Here is a 26,892-nt window from a genome sequence, read left to right as displayed (position 1 = left end):
CGAAGAATATTAAAATTGATTGAATTTGGTGTGCTGAGTCTGTATCTTTACTTGGGAACCACAGATTATTTCTTTTTGCAAATCTCTGCTCCTTGCCAATGAGACATTTACGTTGCTTAATATACTCCATATACAGTTTTTGACTGCTGTTCAAGTAATAATTTTTAAAAGTTGCTTTTAGGAAATACTTTGTCATATGATCAAAACACATTTGAAGAAGGGACTTGAAACTTTGTTTTCAGTCATGCAGGTGCCAGTAATACATGATTATGTTCTTATTTGGGGAAAAAGAAATCACACACTACTGACGTAGATGGAATAAAAGGGAAAACTAAATATAGTTATCTTTAATGAATAGTTGATGTCTTAAAAAAAAGAGATCTGGTGCTGGCGTGATGAAGTCCTTTGCTACCTGGTTCATTTCTGAGTTGATTCCTAAAGAATTGCTTATTAGATACTCAAACGAGTTCCTTCCAGTTTCACGTTTTAGATGTTTGCTGTTTCTGATAGGAGAGTGGTGTTTAAAAAGCGAGACAGTAGGGGAGAAGATTGTGTTTTTGCTTATGGCTCATATAAGCACACACCAACACACACGCACACACACACACACACACGTACTCTAGCCTCCAACGCAGGCACCGTGAGCCTTTCTGGTGTTCATGTATTTATTCACTCACTCACTCATTACTGAATACACACCATATGCCAAGCTCCATCATGGGAGGTAGGCTGAGAGCTCCTTGTCTCAGGGAACTTAGAGCCCTTCATAGGCCATGCAGCATGCCCTTCAGATGCAGGTTTTCCTGCCCATTCTTACCTTGCTGGGCACCACCCACATTGTTCCTCAGTACTCTGGGGAGTGTGATGATGACGGCCTTAACCCACCTTCCTTGGGACGGCCCTGCCCCCTCTGTCACTTCTAGTCTGTTGGTCTTTATACAGCAAAGCCACACCTCACATTTGGCCCAAGTGAACCCCCTTCAGACAGGCAGTTCCACTGCTCAGTGCAGATGCCCTACACCGCAGTGTGACGTATGGCTGGGAAAGTATCTGTGCTTTGGGGTATGGATTCCATTACTTTGCAGTGTCAGGGGAGGACCTTCTGATGTGTCCCTCCCTTGTTTCTTGAGTTGGATATATCTTTGTAGACTTGCTTTTTCATTAATGGTTTAGTGGGTTTGGAGAGGTGACGTGTGTGGGACCCTAAAACCTATGGCCTGTATCCAGTCCGGTTAAAGACTGTTGGGATTATGGTCTACTTCTAAGTACTTGGACATTTTCACACTTACCTGATGAACCTCTGGACTCCGTAGCTTTGCATTCCCGGTAGGATGGGTAATGCAGCTGCTGGCGGGCTTTGTCCTCCTTTGCTGCACCCTAATATTCTCAAAAGTTCTGAGAAATAAAAGGCACTTCCCTTTCAGGAAAAAAAAGAAGAGGGGACTGGTGATGGAGACTGTGATTCTAGTGTGATCTTCTGTAAAGAGTATAAATGAATATCCTCATTCCTTCTTTACTTTTATACCTGGTTCATTTGTTTGTGAGCCGAATCTGGCTGGAACTCTGGTTCAGTTTAGATTTGCTTGTCTAATTGCTCAGGTCAACGCCACACTGGTGTGATTTAGGCAGCAGGCTATTCAGTTCGGTGGCCAGGTCTTTACTAGAATTAAGACAGGCTTAGCCTGTCAAGTCACAGGCTGTGAGGGTAGGTTAATAGTGTCACAGATAACAGGGCCTCAGGTCTAGCTCAGCAGGGAAGTTGGTGGTTCTTATCTCTGGCTGCAAAATAGAATCACCTGGAGAACATTTTAAAAAAAGGGCTGATATCTTGGTCCCACCCCAGACCAGTTAAAGTGGAATCTCTGGAGGTAGGGTCCAGGGCATAGGGTTTTGTTTGTTTTGTTTTGTTTTTAAAGCAGCCAGGGTTGAGAGTCAGAGCTCTAGTTCAACAGTGGCCTTTTCTGCATGGAAAAATTGATGATTAGGTGTTGAAGTGACTTGTTTGAAGGTCACCAAGGTCACATGAGTGTCACTGGGGGAAAAGTGAGCTTTGGTAAGTGATTGGTTCATGTAACTCTAAAGCCTTCCAGGGGGTTGGTTTCAAATTGGCTTTATCCTGAGCTTCAATTTTGTCAACAGAATTGATACATAGATTTTGCTTTCTCTGGCTTGGTTTCATTTTAAGATTTATTATTTATTTAAGTTATTTTTGGCCGTGTCAGGTCTTAGCTGTGGCACCCGCGCGGGATCGTTGTTGTGGCATGCACGATCTTTCCTTGCGGCGCGTGGGCTTCTCTCTCATTGTAGCATGCGGGTTTTCTCTCTCTAGTTGAGGTGCGCGAGCTCAGTAGTTGTGACGCAAGGGCTCAGTTGCCCTGCGGCATGTGGGATCCTAGTCCCACGACCAGCGATCGAACCCACGTCCCCCGCATTGTAAGGCGGATTCTTTACCACTGGACCACCACGGAAGTCCTGCTTGGTTCCGTTTTTGAGCGCCTCTACTGATCCCCTGCTTGACCCTCAACCTTGAAGCTTCCAGCTCATGTCATAACACCTTCAGCAAGAGAGAGAAGAATCTCTCTGACTGGCCGGTGTCTCCATGCCCAAACATATGTGTCACTGGGGCTAAACATACGAGCCTCATAAGATTGGTATAAGGACAACACCAGCTACTATGAGCAGAGCACCTTATTCAGCTCTGGGTGTGTGTGTAGGGCTTTTTAAATGCCTGATAACATAGTGGAAATTTGTTGCCAAGTCTCTGTTTAGGTAATCATCACACCCCACTCCACCTGCTAGGTCACGAGTCATGGATTGGACAACCACGTCATGTTGCCCCCATCCCTGCCAGGGCCAAGGGTGGACCTTGTTTGACTTAAGCCAGTGAATCACTGTAAACTGTGTCCCTGGCCCCAGGGGTATGTGTGGGAATGGGGACACGGTTTTTTTACTCATTGTTTTGATACAAGGAGGAAGGATTATTCGTGAGTGATTATTCAGAGTGAATTAGCTCTAAGAAGCATAGAAGACAGGTACATAAGATATTTCCCATATGCATAGAAAATAAATCAGTCGAACAATTAGGAAACTTTTTATTGGGTATGTGGTTGAGCCTCAGTTTCCTTGTCTGTAAAATGGAGTTAAAAATACCAACCTCATAGGATCATTATGAAGGTAACACAAGTTACTGTGAACAGACAAGGAAGCCGACCAACTGTTTATTTAGTATGCTTTAGTGGAGGAAAAAATAGATTAGGAGACTAGGAGGTGGGAAATTTTATTATTGATCCGTAGAAGCTTAGAATGGTCAACTTCCTGAGGCTCTGAATGGCTCATCTGCAAGAGTATAGGATGAATTGGACCATATGTATCTAAACCTTCATCTTACTTTAAAAATGGTTAGTAACTTAGGTTTTGACTTTGTCATTCAGGACCAAAGAGCATGCATAGATGACACCAGGTTTACTTTTGGAATGTGTGTTTGGATTTTACAAGATTCCCATTTCTCTCTAAAGGGCTCATCTCTGTGGAGTAGCTTTGTTCAAGCATTGTTTCTTTTAAAGCCAGTCTTTGCAATTAACATGCAAGCATAAGGTACTTTACATGTTTCCTAATTTTTCTTCATGACCATCACGTTGTCAACAAAGCTAATGCCATCATGGTGAGATGATTATTATTATCACTACTCTGACTAATTTGGAATAATGTTTTGTGCTTTCTTGGTGCCATCTTAGTCTTAAACTGAATATGAATATACAGTTCCTCTAACCATTTTCCTTGCTTTTCAAAGGCACACTTGATTTTGTTTGGGTGCATTTAAATATTAACACAGACAGCTGGGATGTATTGTTTGAAGTGCAGTTCCAATTCATTTTGGATTCTGGGCACCTGTGATACTTGTCTTCTTACACATCAGTGCATTCAGGTGTGGGCTCACCACAAAAGAAATTTGCATCCATGAAGGAGCTGGGAGCAGAGGGCTTTGAACACTGTAGCAGGCAGATGGAAGCTCTCCATATTGGGGTAGCAGATTGGATTCATTCTGCGTTTTCAAAGAAATACATCATTAAGCAGTGTTTCTTTTCTGAACATTGCTGGCCTTGGAGGGTTTCAAGTTTCATATCTTCAGATATAACAGGTGACTATCTGGGGTCCAAAGTATGTGGAGGACTGGTTCACACCATGGGGTGTGTTCCAGGCCTCAGACTGTGCTGTGTTTGGATGGCAGAGGCCTGAGCTTTGTGGCAGGCATGCTTGTATTTGGTTCCTTGATCTGCTGCATACTTAGCTGTGTGACCTGGGACTGGTTACTTAGTGTCTCTGAGCCTTCATTCCTCCATCTGTAAAAGAGATGGAATGACCCCTTGCTCGATGACGATCAAATAAGGCTAGAGGCCCTGTGCACCTAGGACATCGGCTTATGCATGTAGTTGGAACCAGAACCGCGGGTTCTAGGCCTACAGTTGTATGACCTTGGGCAAGCCTAAGTTACTCAACTATTCTAAGCTTCAGTTTGCTTATCTGAATGGACCCATTATTGAGACATTGTATCTACTGCCTGGTAGTTCCTTGCGAATTATATAAGATAATGTATGTAAAGTGTTTAGTGCATCTTGAGTTCGTGGCACAGAGAAAAGGCTCATTGTAAGCTATTATTAGTATTAATAATAATCCTGGTAATCTCTCTAGGTTCTCCTGTAGTTGTTTTTCTGTAAAATCAGGAGGTTCTGTTCAGTTACCCCCAAGGTCTGTGCTTCTAGGCGGTCACTGGGCTGTGTGCGTTTGACACCCCTCCTGTGTGCAGCGGGGTGATGATTTTGACTCACCGCGCCTCTCCTGTCTTGCAGCGTTGACGGAAGGCTACATGGGATCCCTGCATGAGAACAGACAGGGCAGCTCGGCGCAGATCCGCAGGCGCAAGGCTTCCGGCGACCCGTACTGGGCCTACTCGGGTGAGTTGACTGGTTCCCACCGCGATCATACAGGCCAGTTCACATCCCATTAAATTCATTTGAAAGCACGCTTTTAATCACTTTCACGCCTGATTTCTGTTTGTTCAAACCTTTTGTAGTTCACTAAAAGTTGAAATATTCAAGCCTGTTTTTCCTCAAGGTGATAAGTACCTTAATTTATCTCTCCCACCTGTTTTCTCAACCTGCTGTTTTCCCCTCAATTTGCATTTATTTCTGAACTTTACTTGTTAATGAGTTATTGTACCAAACTTGTAATTTTCCGAAAGACGCAGCCTTTTCTTGTCTCTTCCCAGTGGCTGTGATTTCAGAGAGCAGAAAATATAAGCCTAGTCTTCAGCTGCTAAATAGCTGCTAAATATTACAGCGCGTCACGTATCAAAATGACCTATTATGCTTTAATCTAAGAAATGCAACTTTATTTTCAAATCAAATCTTGTTAGTTGAATGTATTTCAGCCCTCTACGGTGTTTCTGTAGTTCGTTTCATTTTTTTTTTCACATTTCACCTTTGAGCCAGTGAAGAGAGAGAGCATTGTTAAAACTATGTTGAATACTACATTGGAAATAATTTTCTTACATTTGAAGGGGCAAAAAAAAAAAAAAGATCTGCAAGAATATACAGGCCTTTCTGGCTTATGCTTCTAACAACTATCAAAAATAAGATAGGTGGATTGTTATTTCTAAAAGAGATTTTGGTGCACAAAAATACATGGAAAGTGTAGCGTAGCTAATTAAGGAGGAATGCTTGAGGAAGACAGACCACTTTGGAAATCACTCTAGCACTGAATAATTCAAATTTTTGTATGAAAGTGCTTGGAGGCATGGAGTATTAGTCTTAATAATAAATCTGTGCATTATGCAATGTTGTTGCATACAGAACTGAAAGGTATTATTTTCATAATGATACTCTGGTTTTAAACCCTGAATTTCCACCTGCAAATCCTGTTAAATTCATGTCAGTGTAAAATTTATAGGCCTGATCTTTAATTACACCTTATCTATTGGCTTTTTGCATCCTTTTGTCTATTGATAAATCTCCTGCCCCTACAGGGAGAATAGTCTATCTGCTTTGTTTTGCAAGGAACAGATAGTGATTCTGAAGTCTTCCATCACACCCCGTTCCTTGTGATTAGAATTATCTAATTAGAGCCTTTTTGTCACCATTTCTGATAAATGAAGGAAATTGGAAGATGAAGGCCGAAATTACATGTATATAGCTTCTTGCCAAGAAACCCAAAGAAAATTTATCGTTTTGTACTCTGTGGCTCTGATATCAGTTAGGAAGAGGCATAAAGTGGCCTGCTATTTACAGTTCATCAATTTCGAATAATAATGCTGTTGGGAAATTGGAAGTTATATCCCATCAGCATCTACAATTGCAAATGGCCGTGAAGGAATGAAGGGCCTAAAAATGTTCCCATTACTTAGTTAAGAATGGACATAATTAGTGCAATCTTTGGGATGGAGCATTTGTTGATATTCTTAACTCTGGTGGACTTAATGAGTCTCCATTTTGTATTTCTGGAATGCATTGTGTCTGGATTTGGGAACTGTTTCTGTCGGTAGAACGGCTACTAGTTCATCTTCAGCGGGTTGGCATGCTCTTCTATAAAGATCCCAGTGGTAAATATCTTGGACTTTGCAGGGCATATGGTCTCTGTTGCAGCTACTCAAGTCTGCCTTATAGTGCAAAAGCAGCCATAGGTAGATGGACGAACTGGGTTCTGATAAAAATTGATTTATGAACAATGAAATTTGAATTTATTATAATTTTCATCTGTCAGGAAATCTTATATTTTAGACTTTTTTTTTTCCTCAAACATTTAAAAATAGAGAAATCATTCTTACTTTTCAGGTTGTACTAAAATTGGCAGCCGGTTGGATAGGGTCCACAGGCCATAGTTTGTCAACCTCTGTTTTAGTTGTTTTTTTTTTTCTGGAATCAGGATAAGACAGTCATTTGAAGAATCCCCCAGAAGGATATAGACTGGCTTGGAAGAACCAGTGGAGTAACTTGCTAGGTGTAATGGAAAAAATAAAAGTAAAAGGAGAAGAAAAGAATGAGAGAGATATCAATTGATGGTTTATAGTCCTATACTTTAAACATCTTCCTGAAAATTCCATGGTGTCAGTGGTTATTTTCAGCAAAGTGGTGAAATATTGGTTCTCATGTCAAGAACACTTTGGGATCCTTTAGAGACACTCCTTAGCATTTGGCAAATAGATAAAGAAAGGGCAGGAAGGAGTAAGAGTTGTTGCCTGTCACCTTTGGTACTTCAGACAAGGGCCTGTTAAAACCACAGTGTACCAGATGTTGAACTATGAGCTGCAGTTATTACCTATAGGTATAAATGTTGTTTGGAAAGTTGGACTGCCAAAAGAAAGGTCATTATTTGCAGAGGGGAATGGTTTTAGATTTAGCAGAGGTGAAGCAGGCCACTTCTGAAAGATTGGTTTAATGGTCCAGATTTTAATCTCATGACTCTAATTCACAAGTTTGTCTTAGTTCCTCCTAAGATAAAGGCATTGGTGCTTTGGGGGGTATTGTGTGTGAGAGTGTGAATTTTGAAGTCACAAAGACTATGGTTCAAATCTAAGGCTTATCTCTTAATATCTTTATGATGTTGGGAGGGCATTTAACTGCTTGGAGCCTCAGTCTCCCCATCTTTGAAATAGGAATAATTAGTAGAACTTCCCTCATAGAGATGTTAATGGGAATGAAATGAGATGATGTGTGTGAAAAATTTAACAAATCCCTGGTATAATGTACCTAATATTACTTCTTGCTGTTTTTGGCACTATTAGTACTTTTGCTACTGTTGATATTGTTGTTATTGGAATTCTCAGTTGGGTGCTATGATTGACAGTGGGTGATCCCTAGGTAATACTTGGAGCTAACTAGCTAAATTCTGTCAGCCATAATTCACAAGAATTGCCCATTTGAGATGTGGGAATGAGGGTTAAGCCAAAACTATCCTTAAGTTCAGGGCTTGGCAGACTACAAACCAGCACCTGTTTTTGTGAGTAAAGTTTTATTGGAACACAACCACGTTTGGCACTTGTTGATGGCTACTTTCATGTTACGACTGCAGAGTTGAGTAGTGGCCACATAGACCTTTGACCAGGAAGCCTAGAATATTATTATCTGGCCCTTTACAGAGAAGGTTTGCAACTCCTGATCACACTGATACAGCCTGGGTTATTGAGCAGATGTTAGCCTGACTCATAAACAAAACTCTCCAGAGATTTGGAACATGTCTCTGTGTTTTCTGGCCTTGCATTTCCCTTGAGCTGAAATATCCCCAGCAAATGTTCTAGGTAGCATTCACAGTGATTGTGGTGGTCCTGCTCTCGGAAAGTACTGGAAGGGACAAAGATGAGGGAGTGATGTGCTTCAGGAGGTGGAAAGGGGAGAGAGGAGTGGGTGTTGGTGGTCCAGGGGCCCCTGGGTTCTGGTGTCCTAATCATTAGGTTGCTATTGGGTACAGGGTGGGTTTTGGTGAATGATGCTGGTCTGATTATTCTGGTGGCATCCCACCTGGTCACTTGAGGAGAGTTGCGTAAGTATTTGAGCTGTGGAGAACTTGTTTTACGGATATTGTCATGATAGCATTTCATTGATACTAGTGTAACTTATCCCTTTAGGACTAGCCGAGTTATTTCAGTTTCACTGCATCACCTTGGATAATGTCTACATCCTATTTATATTTGAAATGCTAAACAACTTTACTTTCATAGGCTTATCAAATGATGCCATTGTGAACACCTGCAGCTTTAGGCTAGAGGACTGTTTACTGAGGAGCCTGGAGACAGGTGTTTTAGTCCCATTGTGCTCATCTGAGGATAGGTTATCTCTCTGGTTCTTACTTTTTTCTACTCTAAAAAGGAGTGCTCATAATATCTGAGTTCAACTTGAAAATATCACGCATAAGAGATATGAAGCAGAACATAAATGTAAGATTATTATTATTAACTGTTAATAATAGCAGTGTAATTTCAAGATTGCTTTATATCTTTGGATTTATTTTCCTTATACCAAGAATAGGGAAAAGGGGGGAAAGACCTTTGATGTGTTTCATGCAGAATTACACAGAAAAAAAATAAAAGCAATAGTTTTAAGAGTATCTCATTGGGAATATTACAACACTTTCTCTTCTGTTAGTTTTCTTGACTAAGATAGAGATATTTTTTCTGTGTTACTTGAGGTGATGACAGCCCATGAATTTTGGAGTTCGCCCAGAACTTCTGTAATTATTACACAAAACGTAACACATGCTAGGTAGGTCATTGTTGCCAGAAAGGGAAATGGGAAACAAATTTGGAGGAAGTTCAAGTGGAAATTTGAGGCTTTTTTTTTAAATAGATCTTTATTGGAGTATAATTGCTTCACAGTACTGTGTCAGTTTCTGTTGTACACCAAAGTGAATCAGCCATATGCATACATATGTTCCCACATCCCCTCCCTCTTGAGCCTCCCTCCCACCCTCCCTATCCCACCCCTCTAGGTTGTCGCAAAGCACTGAGCTGATCTCCCTGTGCTATGCTGCTGCTTCCCACTGGCTAACTGTTTTACATTCGGTAGTGTATATGTGTGGATGCTACTCTCACTTCACCCCAGCTTCCCCCTCCCACCCCATGTCCTCAAGTCCATTCTCTATGTCTACATCCTGCCCTGCAACTAGGTTCATCAGTACCATTTTTTTTTTTTTTTTTTAGATCCTATATATGTGCGTTAGAATATGGTATTTGTTTTTCTCTTTGACTTACTTCACTCTGTATGACAGACTCTAGGTCCATGCACCTCACTACAAATAACTCAGTTTCGTTTCTTTTTATGCCTGAGTAATATTCCATTGTATATATGTGCCCCATCTTCTTTATCCAGTCATCTGTTGATGGACATTTAGGTTGGCTCCATGTCCTGGCTACTGTAAATAGTGCTGCAGTGAACATTGTGGTACATGTCTCTTTTTGAATTATGGTTTTCTCTGGGTATATGCCCAGTCGTGGGATTGCTGGGTCGTATGGCAGTTCTATTTTTAGTTTTTTAAGGAACCTCCATACTGTTTTCCACTGTGGTTGTATCTGTTTGCATTCCCACCAGCAGTGCAAGAGGGTTCCCTTTTCACCACACCCTTTCCAGCATTTATTGTTTCTAGATTTTTTGATAATAGTCATTCTGACTGGAGTGAGGTGATACCTCATTGTAGTTTTGATTTGCATTTCTCTAATAATCAGTGATGTTGAGCATCTTTTCATGTGCCTCTTGGCCATCTGCATGTCTTTCTTGGTGAAGTGTCTATTTTGGTCTTATGCCCATTTTTTCATTGGATTGTTTTTTTGATATTGAGCTCCATGAGCTGTTTGTATATTTTGGAGATTAATCCTTTGTCTGTTGTTTCATTTGCAAATATTTTCTCCCATTCTTCAGGTTGTCTTTTTGTCTTGTTTATGGTTTCCTTTGCTGTGCAAAAGCTTTTAAGTCCCATTTGTTTATTTTTGTTTTTATTTCCATTACTCTAGGAGGTGGGTCAAAAAAGATCTTGCTGTGGTTTATGTCAAGGTGTGTTTTTCCCATGTTTTCCTAGTCTAAGAGTTTTATAGTGTCTGGTCTTACCTTTAGGTCTTTAATCCATTTGGAGTTTATTTTTGTGTATGGTGTTAGGGAGTGTTCTAATTTCATTCTTTTACATGTAGCTGTTCAGTTTTCCCAGCACCACTTATTGAAGAGGCTCTCCTTTCTCCGTTGTACGTTCTTGCCTCCCTTGTTGTAAATTAGGTGCCCAAATGTGCGTGGGTTTATCTCTGGGCATTCTATCCTGTACCATTGATCTATATTTCTGTTTTTGTGCCAGTACCGTACTGTCTTGATTACTGTAGCTTTGTAGTATAGTCTGAAGTCAGGGACCCTGATTCCTCCAGCTCCATTTTTCTTTCTCAAGATTGCTTTGGCTATTCGGGGTCTTTTGTGTTTCCATACGAATTGTAAAATTTTTTGTTCGAATTCTGTGAAGAATGCCAGTGGTAGTTTGATAGGGATTGCATTGAATCGGTAGATTGCTTTGGGTAGTATAGTCATTTTCATAATATTGATTCTTCCAATCCAAGAACATGGTATATTTCTCCATCTGTTTATGTCATCTTTGATTTCTTTCATCAGTGTTTTATAGTTTTCTGAGTACAAGTCTTTTGCGTCCTTAGGCAGGTTTATTCCTAGGTATTTTATTCTTTTTGTTGCGATGGTATATGGGACTGTTTCCTTAACTTCTCTTTCTGATTTTTCGTTGTTGGTGTATAGGAATGCCAGAGATTTCTGTGCATTAATTTTGTATCCTGTGACCTTACCAAATTCATTGATTAGTTCTGGTGGCATCTTTAGGATTTTCTATGTATAGTATCATGTCATCGGCAAACACTGGCAGTTTTACTTCTTCTTTTCCAATTTGTTTTCCTTTTATTTCTTTCTCTTCTATGATTGCCGTGGCTAGGACTTCCAAAGCTGTGTTGAATAAGAGTGGCAAGAGTGGACACATCCGTGTCTTGTTCCTGATCTTAGTGAAATGCTTTCAGTTTTTCACCATTGAGTATGATGCTTGCTGTGGGTTTGTCATATATGGCTTTTTTGAGGCATTTTTATAAAGCTCTCTGTTTTCTCTCCTCCCCCTCAAAGACTTGGGGAAAAACAGGTGGTGGTTTCTCCTCCCACCCCTTTTTAGTTTACCCTGTTTGGTTTTCTGCACTTTTAATAATGTATAGCTCATGTTTTTCTTGTGTAGACAGATGCTACACACGAAGGGGGATAATTCTCACTGTTAGAGGACTTCAAAATTGAGACATGCCATGACCAAAATTCTTTGTATGAAGTGTCTGGTGTTGCACTGGGTCAAGCAGGATTATTCTAAGAGGCATTCCTTTTGTGGCCAGGAAATTGTGGGAGGAGATAGCCAATGTCCTTTCTAATTGTCCTGGGGTTTGATGACTTGCTCAGCTGTAAAATGGAGATAAAAGGACATACCTTGTAGGATGGCTTTGAGGATTAGCGGTAATATATGTAATCACCTGGTATGGCTCTTAATTGTATACCACTGCACTACACTATTCACATGAACATCTTGTATTATAACGTGTGTGTGTGTGTGTGTGTGTGTGTGTGTGTGTAATTTCCCCAGCTAAATGTAGAGTTTTTGAGGACACAGATTATAGTTTATAATTCCTTGTTTTTCCTGCTTTGTACCAGAGTATCTCATTTTGTAGATATTTGGTGCATATTTTTTAAGTGGTTGAATAGATGGATGGATAAATGAATTCATGCCAGAGTCTGTGCTTGGGAACTCACTAAGGGGATCCTGCCATGAAATCCAGATAAATCAGTGGGTGATTTACAAAAGGTTTCACTGTTGGATCCTTTTAAGTAAGGAGCTCCCCTGGTGAACTTAAAATATAATTAAATTCCACCAAGGGGGGAAAGTGGCAGGGGTGGGGGTGATGGTGGTGGGGTGAATTGGGAGACTGGGATTGACATATATACACTAATATGTATAAAATGGATTACTAGTAAGAACCTGCTGCATAAAAAAATAAAATAAAATTCCTAAAGTAATATTTCCATGCCTATTTTTAATAATGTCTATACAAGGTAAAGCAAAATACAGATGCCTGCCAAAGTCTGCTTTTGTCATTAGAAAAATGGAAGGCAGTATAGAACCTTAATGTTAATATTGTCATATTATTTGCCCCTCTCCTAATGCCTCCTACGAAATCTCTTAAGGGAATCATTTCCCCAGAGACATGCCCTTTGCGATAAAGACCTTCTGGTCTGATGGGACCACACTTTTGAGATTCATTCTCCTAAGTCCCAGCTCAAAGGTATCTCTACCCAACCCCACTGTCTTAACTCATCAGTTTCCCCTTTATTTTTTACAATTAATTTCTATCTTCTCTTCAATTCCCTATTAATCTATTTACACTTTTTAAGTAGAAGTTATTTATTTCTTTGTTCAAGATACTTATTAATTGCTTACTGTGTGCCAGGTGTTGTGGTATAATGGGATGGGCCAGAGAAACTCCTCAGAATTGCTACGGCCAGGTACCATTAAAGATGGGCAGGTGTTTGCCAGGACATGCAATGGCCTGAAGACATTCAATGGCCTGGCCGTGACTGGGAAGCTGGAAGCAGCTCAGTAGGTCTGGAGCATGTGGTAGAGTGGAGCAAGTTAAGGGAATAATGCAGAGTATTGGAGGTGGATCAGAAAGCGTCTTAACAGAATTCTACTAGTGACTTAGAACATCTTTTTGAGGGTGACAGGGAGTCATTTAAAGATATCATGCTAGAAATGGACTAATTTGCTTTTATGTTTGAGTCACAGCACGAGTTGTAGGGATAAGGATCGGTCAGCAGAGGAAGAGGGCAGGGTGAGAAACTATGAGAAGCAATGAGGTTGTATCATCAGGAATTTGAGAGATGAAAGAGCCCATGGGAATTCAGTATCATTAGTATATGGAAGAGAAAGCAAAATGAATTATCTGGGATGATCCCCAGGATGACTGAAGATGGCATTGCATTTAATTTAAAATGAGTAACTGAGGAATGGTGGGTTGGTTATAAAGATAAAAAATTTGGACTTGAACCTATTAAGACATGGCATAGTGTTTTGCTCATATTTCTTACACCCTTTAAACTTTATGCTCCTTGAGCAGAACCTTTATCTGTAATTAATCTTTGTATCTCCCTGTTCCTACCTAAATGTTTTGGAATAGGAGGGCTTTCAAGGTAGGGAATACATTGTAGGACAAGCTGTTTCTTCCTATAGGTATTCTTTTTTTCTTTTACACTTGATCTGTGATTACAAGGATAGATTGGGTGAGAAAAAACACATATGGTCACACACTAATCAGGACTTTATGTATAAAAGAGAAAAATGCGGTGCCATATGCTTAAGGTACCTCGACCATTTTTCAGTGCGAAGTTTGGCTTTTTTTTGCACCACTGTTTGAATGAAATTACTCTAGCGTCTTAGAGCTGTGTTCTTTATCGTTTTCTTTTTTAACCTTGTTCTAATCCTTGCTACTTGAGCTCTAAAGTTTCTTAGCATCTTCTCGCTGGAGATGGTTTCACAAGTATTTGTAAAGCTAATGGACACTATTGTACGTTATAAGAGGACATCAGTAAATTCTTTAGGGTCCTTGTGACCCTTGGAAAAAGCATATTAGGAAGATGAAATATTGTTCAGTGCTTGTTTGGTATCAAGTGCCATGTAACAGCCTTAACAGTTTAAATTGTTGCTATGATGAGAAGCTTAAAACATGGGTAAATCGAAGGCTAAGTGTTTGGGTTTTAAATTGGCTCTGAAGGTAGTGGGTTGACGGAGCCTTTTTCAAGGGCTCTTGGGCAATATCTGTGAAAATGTTAAATACTGATAGTCTTTGATCCAGCACTTCTGCTTTCTAGGAATTTGTCTTTTAGAAATACTTGTACATATCCCCAGTGTGGTGTTGTGAGTGTAACAGCTAACCATCAGTAGGGAGTTGGGTAATTTTAGTACACTCTTATGAAATGGTTAGTAAACATCTACCAAAATGAAATAGGTTGAGCGGCAAGATATATAAAAAATAATTTGGGTAATAAGGTCCCATCAGGAAATAGAACTGAGAAGTTTGGAGACTATATGCAAAAGTTAATTGTGATTATCACTGAGAAATGAGGGACACTGCTTTTTTAAAATTTACATTTCTATAATATTGTTAGTATCTTATAGAATTATATCTAGAATATTTTAATTTCTTATACCAGTACATTCATAATATTTCCTAAAAGAATCCTTTTATTTTATAATAGATGGCTGAATTGTATCAAATTTAGGCAGTTTTCTTTGTAACAATTATGAGGGGAGAGAAAGAAGAAGAAGAAAAAAAAAAACACTACAAGGAAAGCCAGAAGGAAAGCAAAAGGCTTTTTGTCTCTTTAATTGGCTATATCTAAATTTTTTAGGTGCAACATTTTCACTGGCATTTCAAATTTCATAAAATGCTGGTATGAATCATGCAGAAATTAATGAACTGATATTGACTCAGTTTGAAAATGAACAGCAAGATTTATTGAGCAAAGCAGTAAATATTGACCCAGACAGAGGTAAGGTCAATATTTGCTTTGATATAACATAAATCTTAATATTTAGTAATCTGTAAATTTTGTGGGTTTACAGAAGGCATACAGAGAGTTATCTATAAGTATATATTTTTCGTATCTGTGATGGATCAAAGTCAGACATCTTTTTTCCTGGTCATAAATTTGAAAGGATGATAGTCTCTCCTTTAAAACTAGTTTCTTTAGGGCAGGGGTGGGGTGAGTGTGGGTTAGTGGAGGGACATGATTGATTTAAATGTTCAAAGGAAAAATATACCTAGCTTTATACATGCCTAATAATTGGAGAGCAATGATTTGCAGTGTTCTCTGTGATTTACTTAAAAGCTACTCATCTTCATTTGTAACCTAACAAAATGTACTCATTTATTATATCTGATTTAGTTCATAAAACCCACTCTCTGACAATATACAACAGAGGAACATTCTGTCATTCCCTTTGGATATTGTTAAGCTCAGTTATGTGGAATTTTTTTTGGCAAATAAAATATGATTCATATATATCATGCTGAGTAACATTTTATTGGCTTTTCCCTTTTTGTAATTATTAAGTTTAACTATACTCTTATTCCTTATCTTTTCTCTTCTCTTGGTTGGGTGAGCCTGGTAGCAATACAAAAGTAAGGGAAAACTTACTGGATTTCATTGGCTTTTGAACTTTTAGTATTGCCATTACGTGGCTGGAATAAGTGTCTAATGTGTGCTTAAAGATAGGATATTCTGTTTGTTTAAGTATAGTCAGGAACTCAGTTCACAGGATCAAGTGTAATCTTGTACCTGAGCAAAAGTCTTAAGTCATATATGGTCCTGTTATGGTCAGTCCACCATGAGTATTACTGGTCTGATAACCGTGTGAAGTGGTGATGTTGGCTCTCAGCAAAGATTTGTTAAGTGATTCTGAAATTAACCTCGCCTCCATCTCTCAGCTGGTAATTTCCCATGACCCTATTTGAGACCAATAGCATTAAGGATAGTGTATCTTCTTGGTTGTCTTTCTAGCCATTAAAATTTAACTGTACTCTGTTTCATTTATATTAAACCCCATTTTCTATCATGTAATAAAGACCTTGTTTACGTTGAAAAACAAATCAGTGGTAGGTGTATAACGTAGAACCTTGCCTTCTCAACAAATGCTTTCTGATTACTTTAGGAATCCTTGCTTTTCATTAATAGTACTACAGTGTATAATAAATAATGTTTTCCCTGAGTGTAGTATTAAATGTGATTTTTTTCATGTGAAAAATGACTTTACTGTGGTATAAAAACTTGACTGTAGCATAATAAAGTCACTTCTTCTTGAGTTCTTTATCAAGGAGAAACTCACAACTTGGTGCTAATAGGTCTTTTAACACTTGTCTGTCACTTGCCAACATCACTTTTTAAAAGAGATGGGTCTTGCCCAGAGCCTTCAGCTGGGAGAGTATTTTAGAATTTGATCCTTTGGCTTTCATTATTTCTTGGTACCCCTAATATATGACAGACCATGCTAGTTTTCTGTTTTGGTGTGTTAAGTTTCCTATTAATTACATATTTAAGATTTTTATAAAAAGTGAGTCAGTTTAAGAAAAAAATTTTAACTCAGCAATTGTACAGCTGGCATTCCAGTATGGCAAAATGAGTCTTCTTCTCTACCAGATATTACCACCATCTTGGAAGGATTGAAAACCTCTTATATGCCATGCAATCAACCTGTATCTCTGATGTGAAAAAAATCCAGAAGGGTATAGAGTTTCTTGAATTGGCTTAAAAATTATGGAAAATATTTAGTGTCCTAATTTTAAAAAGTACAGCTCATTGTATGTCCTGGTTCTGGTACAGTCACATAGGTTATTAAAAATCTTAAATACACACTGGCCCAGTCCCCCTGAATTTTCCCTTCATCACTGCCTCAGCCACTCCTCCTGTTCTGGGACCTTTGGGATTGAACACCCATCCTCCGCCATCCATTGTCAGTGTTTATTGCCCCTGATTTGTTAAATGTTTTACCCATCATCCCTGCTTATCATGATGGAGGGAATTTCAGAGAGTGAAAGGGTTGACTGTGGGGTGTTTTAAGGTGTGCATTACACTCTGCCTCCCACTTACTGAATTTAGTTGACCTTGAGATCTTCTCTGAGTTTGGGAAGCCACTTGATCCAAATTTCCTGTTTATGTTAATCCACGTTCTCCCAGTTTGATGGCCATTGCCTGGGAGGAAAACAAGCTCCTTCTTGAAGCTGCATAAAAATTTGCTGCTCCCAAAGGTATCATTTAGTTGCTCTGCCCCAATTATTGTTGGCCTCTTTCCCTCCTGGAAGCAGTTTATCTCCGTCCCACCCTTCCCTCTAGTTCCAAGGGTTAGAATAGTGTTCTTCCTTTTAGCTGGGCGTGCATGTCATTAGTACATTTGGTATCGATTGGTTGTTGAAACTTTAGCAGGAAAATGAAATATGAGCCTCTAGTAACTAGGCTGTTTGAAGAGTACCTTCAAAGATGAGAGAGAAGCCATTTGTGGTGTGTTTCTGCTTCTGGGGCTCACTGTGATAATGGGAGGTATTTTCTCCTCACTGTTGTGAAGTGCATAGCCCACAATTTCCTCTTGGGAAGTGATTTTGACACCTTTTGAATGTCCTGTGGCTTTTCTATTCTTACACCACCTCCTAATGAGCTATCTTTATAACATTCTTTTTGTGTAAAGATTGCCCTTTCTCTCACCATCCACTAGGGTGTGAAAAGGAAGTTTCAACACTTATGGCCAGTTGGACCATGCACCTGCTGTACCAGCAAGAACAAGTCAAGATTAGCTTCTTTTGTCATGAGTATTCTTGGCTGGCAGTATTACCAGGATTTTTCTCCCGACTTCACACCGAGGTCACTTCCAGGGGCACGTTTGAGTATAAGGATTTGTTTTTGTATCAGTTATCATGTTTCAGCCTCTGGGAAAGACCTTCGGACTCTCCTGTCTTATAATAATAATAAGGGCAATTTATATCTTACATAGCCCTCTACAGACAGGGCACTGCCAGGTAGCATCTTCGTACTCTGCCATCTTTAAGGTATACTCTATGTTGTTTATACTTTACCGTTCTTAGCTGGTAGGCTTTGTACTTATAATCACTTTCCTCATGGCTTTAATATGACTTCAGCAGTTCCAGAGGTCAAATGCTGAGGTATAAAGTCCAGAGAAAGAAGAGAAAGTATCTTTTTCTTGTGTGTGTATTTAAGAGCAAGTAAAATGCTCCTCAAAGCACCCCGCCCTTGGTCTATCAACCCTTTTACCTAATTGGTCAGAAATGAATGTGTTCAGGCTTCATCCAATCACTGGTGAGAGAAATGGGATTAGCATGATTGGCTCAGACCAATGAGGATGTAGGCAGAAATAGCAGGGGTCACGGCTGTTGGCTAAGTAGCCCTTAGTGCCTGCTACCCTTGTTGTCTTTTCCAGGTCTTAAAAGCTAAGCAACCTCATGGCACTTAATAAGGGAGGCAGTTACAGGAAGGACATTTCTTTACTTTTGATACGAGGTTTTGATTTCAGAAGCCTGACATGGTTGTAAATAAAATAATAAAGCTCCATGAATTTGGGGTCCTTTACAGTTTTCAGGGTTGTACTGCCCAGTTAATCCTGTCGCCACTGGTTATATGTGGCTATTTCCATTTAAAGTAATTAGAATCAAATCAAAGTCACAAGAAAGAATGATCTGGCCCCAAATGTCAATAGTGTCATTGACCCCGTGCTAGAGGCTTGCCAGAGTCCCTTGCTTTTGCGCAGTCTGTCGCCATGATGCTGTGAGAGTTCCACCTTTCTAATCAGTTAGGGATGTATTTCCTGGGCGGAGTGAGTACTCTATGGCGAGGTTGCGTCTGGCTGTGTTGTGCAGGTTGGCCAAGGTATTACACGATCAAGTGAGTAGCATATGCTGTTCAGCCCTTTCTGGAGACTGGAGAGGAGACAATGGAAAGCTTGGCAGGTTGACCATTCCAGGAGGCTTTGCATGAAATCATAAAGGAATGCATCACAACTCGGGTCGTGGTGAAAAGCCCGCCTCTCGTGTGGTGTGAAGGCAATGAATGATCGCCAGGCTGCAGTAAAGAGGTGGTGAGATTGCTCTTATTGTTTTATTTTTGAGGTCCCTGGTGACTACTCCACATGTCAATCCTTTGATCTAAGAGGCTGTTATGAAATAATAGCTGTCTTAGAAATGCGTACCGTGAAGGACCCTCCAGAATAGCTGATCAAGCCCCTGCAGCACCATGAGAAAGTTTACAGTTACCCGATGTGAACCTTGACAAGTCACTTCAAAGGTGGGCAGGGCATAGCTCACTTTCTTAAGTGATCACTTTTAACAAAGGGAGTGGGAAGGAAAATAGACCTATGAATGGTGAATGACAGGTCATAACGATCCAGCTTTTTGTCAAGTGTCAGCCGCTTAATTTTTGATATTAGTTATGTAAATGTTGTGAAAATGACCGCAGATTCCTCCCAGAATGGATTCCTTACCTTCTGTGTGTGGCTTAAACAAAAGGTATCCTGTGGGGGAGGAGGATAAATGTGTGTACATGTATCTATACGTGTCATGGTACCCTTAACTTTCTACAGAGCAGATGGTAATTATCTACGTGCTCTGTCTCAAGCCCTCTTGTTCATGTTTAGATGTAAAGACAGATTCATGGGGTCACTGCCTCCAGGGAGGTCAAAGACTCTTTTCCTCTTTCTGTTTTGAAAATGAAATCTGTTATCAGTGATAGTGTCTTAGAAGGTTGAATATACCAAGATCAAATATATTTATCCTGATACTCCTATGGTAGGTCTACTGAGAGTTTGAAAAGGTGTAAGATCATTAATATGCCAGGTTGACCCAGAAATATTTTTTCTTTAAATTGGAATGATAACGTCTTACCCAAGTGTTGACATATCCATTTAAATTGTGTTCAGACTTGCGTTATTCCAGCTCTTTCCATCTCTACAATTTGGAATTCAAATCCAGATGCCTATTTATGGTGAAGGTCATGTGAGAAGCACTTTTCTCCCCAAAGAAATGTTGGAATTATCGTAGCGTGTTTTTCCTACCCTGGATTCTTTCTCACGTCCAAGACGAATTCCGAATGACTTTCTTTGTCATTACTGTTGACAGGAGACTTTGTTTTTGGAATATTCTTTTTCTTTTAAGTTTTTTCTCTTAGTCTAACATCTCTGATTGATACCATATTTTCCAGGTCTCCATCTATATATAAAAGGGGTAGATTTGGGATTTCAAATCTCTCTTATGGAAATATAGACTAAATTATAAAAAGAAAGTGTGTTCCTATCACAAATGTATTATTTAACGCCATTATTATATTAAAATGTTTTCCCAGTTAAAAACGATTGTTATAAAACAGCTGTTCATTGTTAAAATGTTACTTAAAATAGGAGGGTAGCCACACTCCATTTTTTAAATAAGTATTTTTTTGTAGTAAGAAAGGAACATCATGCTCTTTCCCTCTGTTTTCTTATGGCTTATTCAAATACATCATGATTTCACTGTAGTAAATAGTTTTTCCTAATTTCATCATGCAGACAACCCCAAAAATGCATAGATTCTCAACTAAGTAGTTTGTCTAAAGGTTGCTCCAACTGAATGCTGCCCTTGGCAGAATATGTTTCATTGGCTCTTAAGAGCATTTAAAATATTTTTTTAATAGGAATTGCTTGGCATTTAGATGTTTTAAGTGATTTTAATAAATTAGGTACAGCTGTAATATAAAAGGTAGAACATACAAACTTTCAGGGTTGAAAGACACTTCAGTGGGTTGTGGAATGCTTAAAATACAAGTTCAGATGAATATTTGCTATTTGATTTTTGGGCTCTCATTACAGAACAGAATAGATTTATGCACTGGGAAGACAAGAAATATAATAATTAGAAATATATTGATTTCAGATTTTTGTCTGTAAAATCCTGGTCATAAATACGGTTATTAGAATCCATGTTTGTGGTCTTGAATTTGATTGAGAAGAGAGAGTTATTCATCAGAAAAGCCACCAGACCCACCATTTACCGCAACGAATCATGAATTTATATCTCTGTAACTCGCAAGTGTGATGTATGTCTCTTTCTGGTAGGGACAGTTATTACAGGAATTAATTTTAGACGTGGGGAGACTTTTATGGCCATTTTAACTGTTACCTAAAGATTTAAATAATTTTACTGATTTCTTGGCATTAGCCTCTGGGAGTAGAGTTTCTGTGAAGAAAAAGAGTATCATCAGTATGGAATTGTGTATCTCTGTGTTTACCTCTGAACTGAGTCTCAGAGTAAGAAGTCTTGGCAGCGGGCTAAAGTGAAGGTGGTTGTTCAGAGAGTTATCCGAGTCTGTGCCTGGAATACTAGTTCAGTAGGTGGTTAATAGGCTTTTTATGGCAGGAAAGTCCTGGGGCCAAGGAAGATTGGGAATTGCCGAGGCAAACATTACTACTGCAGGTGATTTTCCTGCAGAACTTATCAGAGCCTTTAATATTCCACTCTTAGAATGGTACACTTCACCTTTGTTGTGCACTCATACACTCCATTAGGAAGGGAGGGGAAGATAAAAGAGGCAAAGGGTCATAGGGGGGTGGGGAGAGTGTGGGTAGGAGATTGGTTCTTGTGAGCTGGATCAGAGCCTGTCATTATTATCTCCTGAAAGCTTTAAGAGGACTATGCTGGTGTTCTGGATATGGTTGCAGGGAAATTTCAGTCGGAGTGATGAGTTTCACGTGACTCAGACATCTACCGTGAAGTGAAATGCAGAGATATGCTTGATTAAAAGGAAAAGCCGTGCCAATGGACATCAGAAATATTTTCCTCTTTCTTCCTTACGTCATGGCAATGAAGCATTTGTGTATGAAAGAATTCCTTGGGGAATGAAATGCCGTTTAGTTTAATGTGATGAAAATATGTATTTGAGTCACCATAAAAGAAAAGAGTTACTAGAATTGACTACATTTAAATTTAAGGGCTTGTGTTTTGTATGATACCTTCCTTAAGAGGATGATGACGTGTGGGAGTGTGGGGTGGTTTTCATACAGGTTGAATTTGGGAATAATAGAATTGTCACCAGCAAGTGGTTAGATGACAGGACCACCCCCCCACCCCAGCCCCCACCCCCCGCCAAGATTTCAGTCAAGCCAGACTTCAGGTCATTGGGCCTCAACAGTGAGGGTACCAGGAAAGATTAAGTTTGGAAATTAAGTTTTAAGAGTTAAGAGGGAAAGAAAGAACTGGGATAGGAGAGTGTGGAGAGAGAAAGAAAAATGGTGCCTTGCTGACTGTAAAGAGTAGCAGGTCCTCTAATCAGGGCAGGTGAACGTATTTCCATTCATTGCCACGTGGCCCCTGGGAGGAGGCATGGCAGAATCGCTCTTGGTTGAGAATTACTGCTACAGAGCATTTAAAGCATAATAATAATAGGTCATAACAGTATAGAATACTGCGGAATTCTTAGATGGTAAAGTTGGCCATGATGTTTGATCTGATAAGCTTATTTAGGTAATTGTAAAAAGTTCCTTCTTGCAAGTGGGCGATTGTTTGTTAAGTGTTTTTTTACTGCTTTTTTGTAACAATGTGGCATGGATTTTATTTTCCTTTGAGTTGTGCTATGTCAGCCCTGGGAAGCATGGATGAAGTTGGTTGTAGCTCAGATTAGAGATGAAGAACAATAGTTAGTTGCCTAATTAATGGCACATATGTTCACCCCTGATCTGTACAGTTACTGTTTAGGGATGAACGATTAGGTGTGTTTTTAGACATTGTCTACCTTTACCAGATTATAGCCATAGTGCTTCATCTCATGTTTGTTTATGTGAAGATTTAAAGATGTTGCCTGAATTAAATCAAAACAGCAGGCAAGGTCATAATGTTAATTATCTGAATATGTTAGCCTGCAGCATACACGTACATATATTTTTTTCTGTCTGGTTGTGGGACTAATTCTTTGAATGATTTTCTTAATTTTGCATACATTTTTCCCCCTGCATTTAATCTTGTTCTATTCAGATCATCTCTAATTTCTGTGGAAATGGCTTCAAAAAGAATTTAAAATGAGCTGTGAATTGAGATCTTCTTTTAAAAAATGGAAATTGGGGGAGTGGAATCAAGGTGGCGTACTAGGAGGACGCAGAATTTGCGTCTCCTCGCAACTAGGGCACCTACCAGGCACCAGTGAGGGACCATGGACACCTAAGGGGACGGGAGGAAACCCCAGTGACTGGGTAGGACATGGGGCTTGGGGGGAGTGAAGGGGGAGGAGAAGTGGAGGTGGGACGGGACTGGCGCCCCTGAGGGGCGGCTGGGGGAGGGGAAGGGATCCCATGGCTGAAGGGGGAAATTGGGGAATCACTGGGAAGGCACAGGATCAAAAGAGAGCGTGGCCAGGTTTCCCCTGCCCACTTGGGCCCCCAGGAACCTGCTGAGATCCCGGGCCTGATCCTCTGCCCACCGAGGACCCCTCCAGCTGTGCGGGTCCTGAGGGAGTGAGAGGGAGGGAAGGGAGAGCAAAAGTAAAGGCCGGACCTACGAGACCAGCACCCCTGAGGGGCGGCTGGGGGAGGGGAGGAGTTTCTACACCCAGTGGCACCCACCCACGGCGCTGGGGGAGACCCTGGGGGAGACAGTGGGGGAGGGGCACGAAGGAACGGAAAGGAACGGGGCCAGTGCTTTCCCTGTCCACTTAGGCACTGGGAAGCCTGCTGGGCCCCTGGACCTAATCCTCTGCCCTCGGAGCCTCCCTCCTGCCTCTCAGAGCCCAAGCCCCGCCCCTACACCCCCACCCAGGGCCCCACCTCTACACTCGGAGACCCCCTCTGAGATCCCCTCAAATGCGCGGGGCCTAAACCCCACCCACACACCCTCCCCCAGGGCCCTACCTCCAAACTCTGGAACTCCACACTCCAGAGGCCCTCCTTTCCACGTGCTGCCTCACCCCTTCCTGGAGCAGGTCCTAAGCAGAGACCCCCCCAACCCACGCTTGAACATCGCCCTGCCCAGGCCCCGCCCACCCTACACCCCACCCCTGCCTAAGTTCCACCCCCTGCCTAAACTCCATCCCCATAGCGAAGGCTTTTTTTTCTTCTTTCTTTTCTTTTTTCTTTTTCCCTCCTTTAGATTGGGGTTCTGTTTTACCTTGTTGATTCCTTTATATTTTTATTTTTCGTAATCTTTTATTTTTCTAATTTTATTTTATTCTTTATACTTTCTTAGTGACCTCTCCTTTTGGCTTGTTCCCCCCCCCCCCCCCTTTTTTTTCCTTTTTCTGTCATGGTTTTATTTTACCTTATTGCAGTTGTTTCAATTATAGTTTTATTTTTCCTAATATATTTTTTACCCTTCTAATTTCATTTTGTTTTTTATTCTTGGATATTGTACTGCTTTTTTTCTTACTTTTTTTTTTTTTTTTTTTTACCATGCCATGAAACTTGTGGGATTTTGGTTCCCAGGCCGGAGGTCAGTCCTGAGCTCCTGCGGTGGGAGCTCCAAGTCCAAACCACTGGACTAATAGAGAACCTCAGACCTCAGGGAATATCAGTCGGAGTGAGGCCTCCCAGAGGTCCTCATCTCAGCAGCAAGACCCAGCTCTATCCAACTGCCTGCAAACTCCAGTGCTGGACGTCTCAGGCCAAACAACCAGTAAGACAGAAATACAGCACCAGCCATCAAAAAAAAAAAAAAAAAGAAATGGAATGACAAAAAAAATTTGTTACAGATGAAGAAGCAAGGTAAAAACTTACAAGACCAAATAAATGAAGATGAAAAAGGCAACCTCCCTGAAAAAGAATTCAGAGAAGTGATAGTAAAGATGATACGAAATCTCGGAAACAGAATGGAGAAAATACGAGAAACATTTAACAAGGATCTAGAAGAACTAATGAGCAAACAAACAGTGATGAACAACACAGTTACTGAAATTAAAAATACTCTAGAAGGAATCAATAACAGAATAACTGAAACAGAAGAATGGATAAGTGAGCTGCAAAGTAAAATGGTGTAAATAACTGCCAGGGAGCAGAATAAAGAAAAAAGAATGAAAAGAATTGAGGACAGTCTCAGAGACCTCTGGGACAACATTAAATGCACCAACATTAGAATTTTAGGGGTCCCAGAAGAGGAAGAGAAAAAGGGTCTGAGAAAATATGTGAAGAGATTATAGTCAAAAACTTCCCTAACATGGGAAAGGAAATAGTCAGGTCCAGGAAGCACAGAGAGTACCATGCAGGATAAACCCAAAGAGAAACACGCTGAGACGCATATTAATCAAACTGTCAAAAATTAAATACAAAGAAAAAAATATTGAAAGCAGCAAGGGAAAAGCAACAAATAACATACAAGGGAGTCCCCATAAGGTTAACAGCTGATCTTTCAGCAGAAACTCTGCAAGCCAGAAGGGAGTGGCAGGACATATTTAAAGTGATGAAAGGGAAAAACCTACAACCAAGATTACTCTACCCAGCAAGGATCTCATTCAGATTAGACAAAGAAATTAAAACCTTTACAGACAAGCAAAAGCTAAGAGAATTCAGCACCACCAAACCAGCTTTACAACAAATGCTAAAGGAACTTCTCTAGACAGGAAACACAAGAGAAGGAAAAGACCTACAATAACAAACCCAAAACAATTAAGAAAATGGCAATAGGAACATACATATTGATAATTACCTTAAATGTAAATGGATTAAATGCTCCAACCAAAAGACATACACTGGCTGAATGGATACAAAAACAAGACCCGTATATATGCTGTCTACAAGAGACCCACTTCAGACCTAGGGACACATACAGACTGAAAGTGGCGGGATGGAAAAAGAGATTCCATGCAAATGGAAATCAAAAGAAAGCTGGAGTAGCAGTTCTCATAACAGACAAAATAGACTTTAAAATAAAGACTGTTACAAGAGACAAAGAAGGACACTACATAATGATCAAGGGATCAATCCAAGAAGAAGATATAACAATTGTAAATATTTATGCACCAAACATAGGAGCACCTCAATACACAAGGCAAATGCTGGCAGCCATAAAAGGGGAAATCGACAGTAACACAATCATAGTAGGGGACTTTCACACCCCAATTTCACCAGTGGACAGATCAACTAAAATGAAAATAAATAAGGAAACATGAGTTTTAAATGACACATTAAACAAGATGGACTTAATTGATATTTATAGGACATTCCATCACAAAACACTTTATTCTCAAGTGCTCATGGAACATTCTCCAGGATAGACCATATCTTGGGTCACAAATCAAGCCTTGGTAAATTTAGGAAAATTGGAATTGTATCAAGTATCTTTTGTGAACACAACGCTATGAGAGTAGATATCAATTACAGGAAAAAAACTGTAAAAAATACAAACACATAGAGACTAAACAATACACTATTAAATAACCAAGAGATCACTGAAGAAATCAAAGAGGAAATAAAAAAATACCTAGAAGCAAATGACAATGAAAACACGATGACCCAAAACCTATGGGATGCAGCCAAAGCAGTTCTAAGAGGGAAGTTTATAGCAACACAATCCTACCTCAAGAAATAAGAAACATCTCAAAGAAACAAGCTAACCTTATACCTAAAGCAATTAGAGAAAGAAGGACAAAAAAACCTAACGTTAACAGAAGGAAAGTAATCATAAAGATCAGATCAGAAATAAATGAAGAAGAAATGAAGGAAACAGTAGCAAAGATCAATAAAACTAAAAGCTGGTTCTTTGATGAGATAAAAAAAATTAGCCAGACTCATCAAGAAAAAAAGGGAGAAGACTCAAATCAACAGAATTAGAAA

General features: G+C 39.9%; 1 protein-coding gene across 3 annotated transcripts in view; it reads left to right on the top strand.

Annotated features, from left to right (window-relative positions):
• PTPRG (protein tyrosine phosphatase receptor type G) overlaps positions 1-26,892 on the top strand; it is a 723,417-nt gene that overhangs the window by 174,805 nt on the left and 521,720 nt on the right. For all 3 annotated transcript variants that reach the window (XM_068557227.1, XM_068557228.1, XM_068557226.1), the window contains exon 2: positions 4,848-4,952. In XM_068557227.1, the coding sequence (XP_068413328.1) occupies positions 4,848-4,952 (105 nt within the window). The remainder of the gene's footprint in view (positions 1-4,847; positions 4,953-26,892) is intronic.

The sequence above is a fragment of the Eschrichtius robustus genome, chromosome 12, assembly GCF_028021215.1.
Source record: "Eschrichtius robustus isolate mEscRob2 chromosome 12, mEscRob2.pri, whole genome shotgun sequence".
Taxonomy (NCBI): Eukaryota; Metazoa; Chordata; class Mammalia; order Artiodactyla; family Eschrichtiidae; genus Eschrichtius; species Eschrichtius robustus.
The sequence above is the reverse complement of the archived record's forward strand: the minus strand, read 5'-3'. Positions and strand labels throughout refer to the sequence as shown.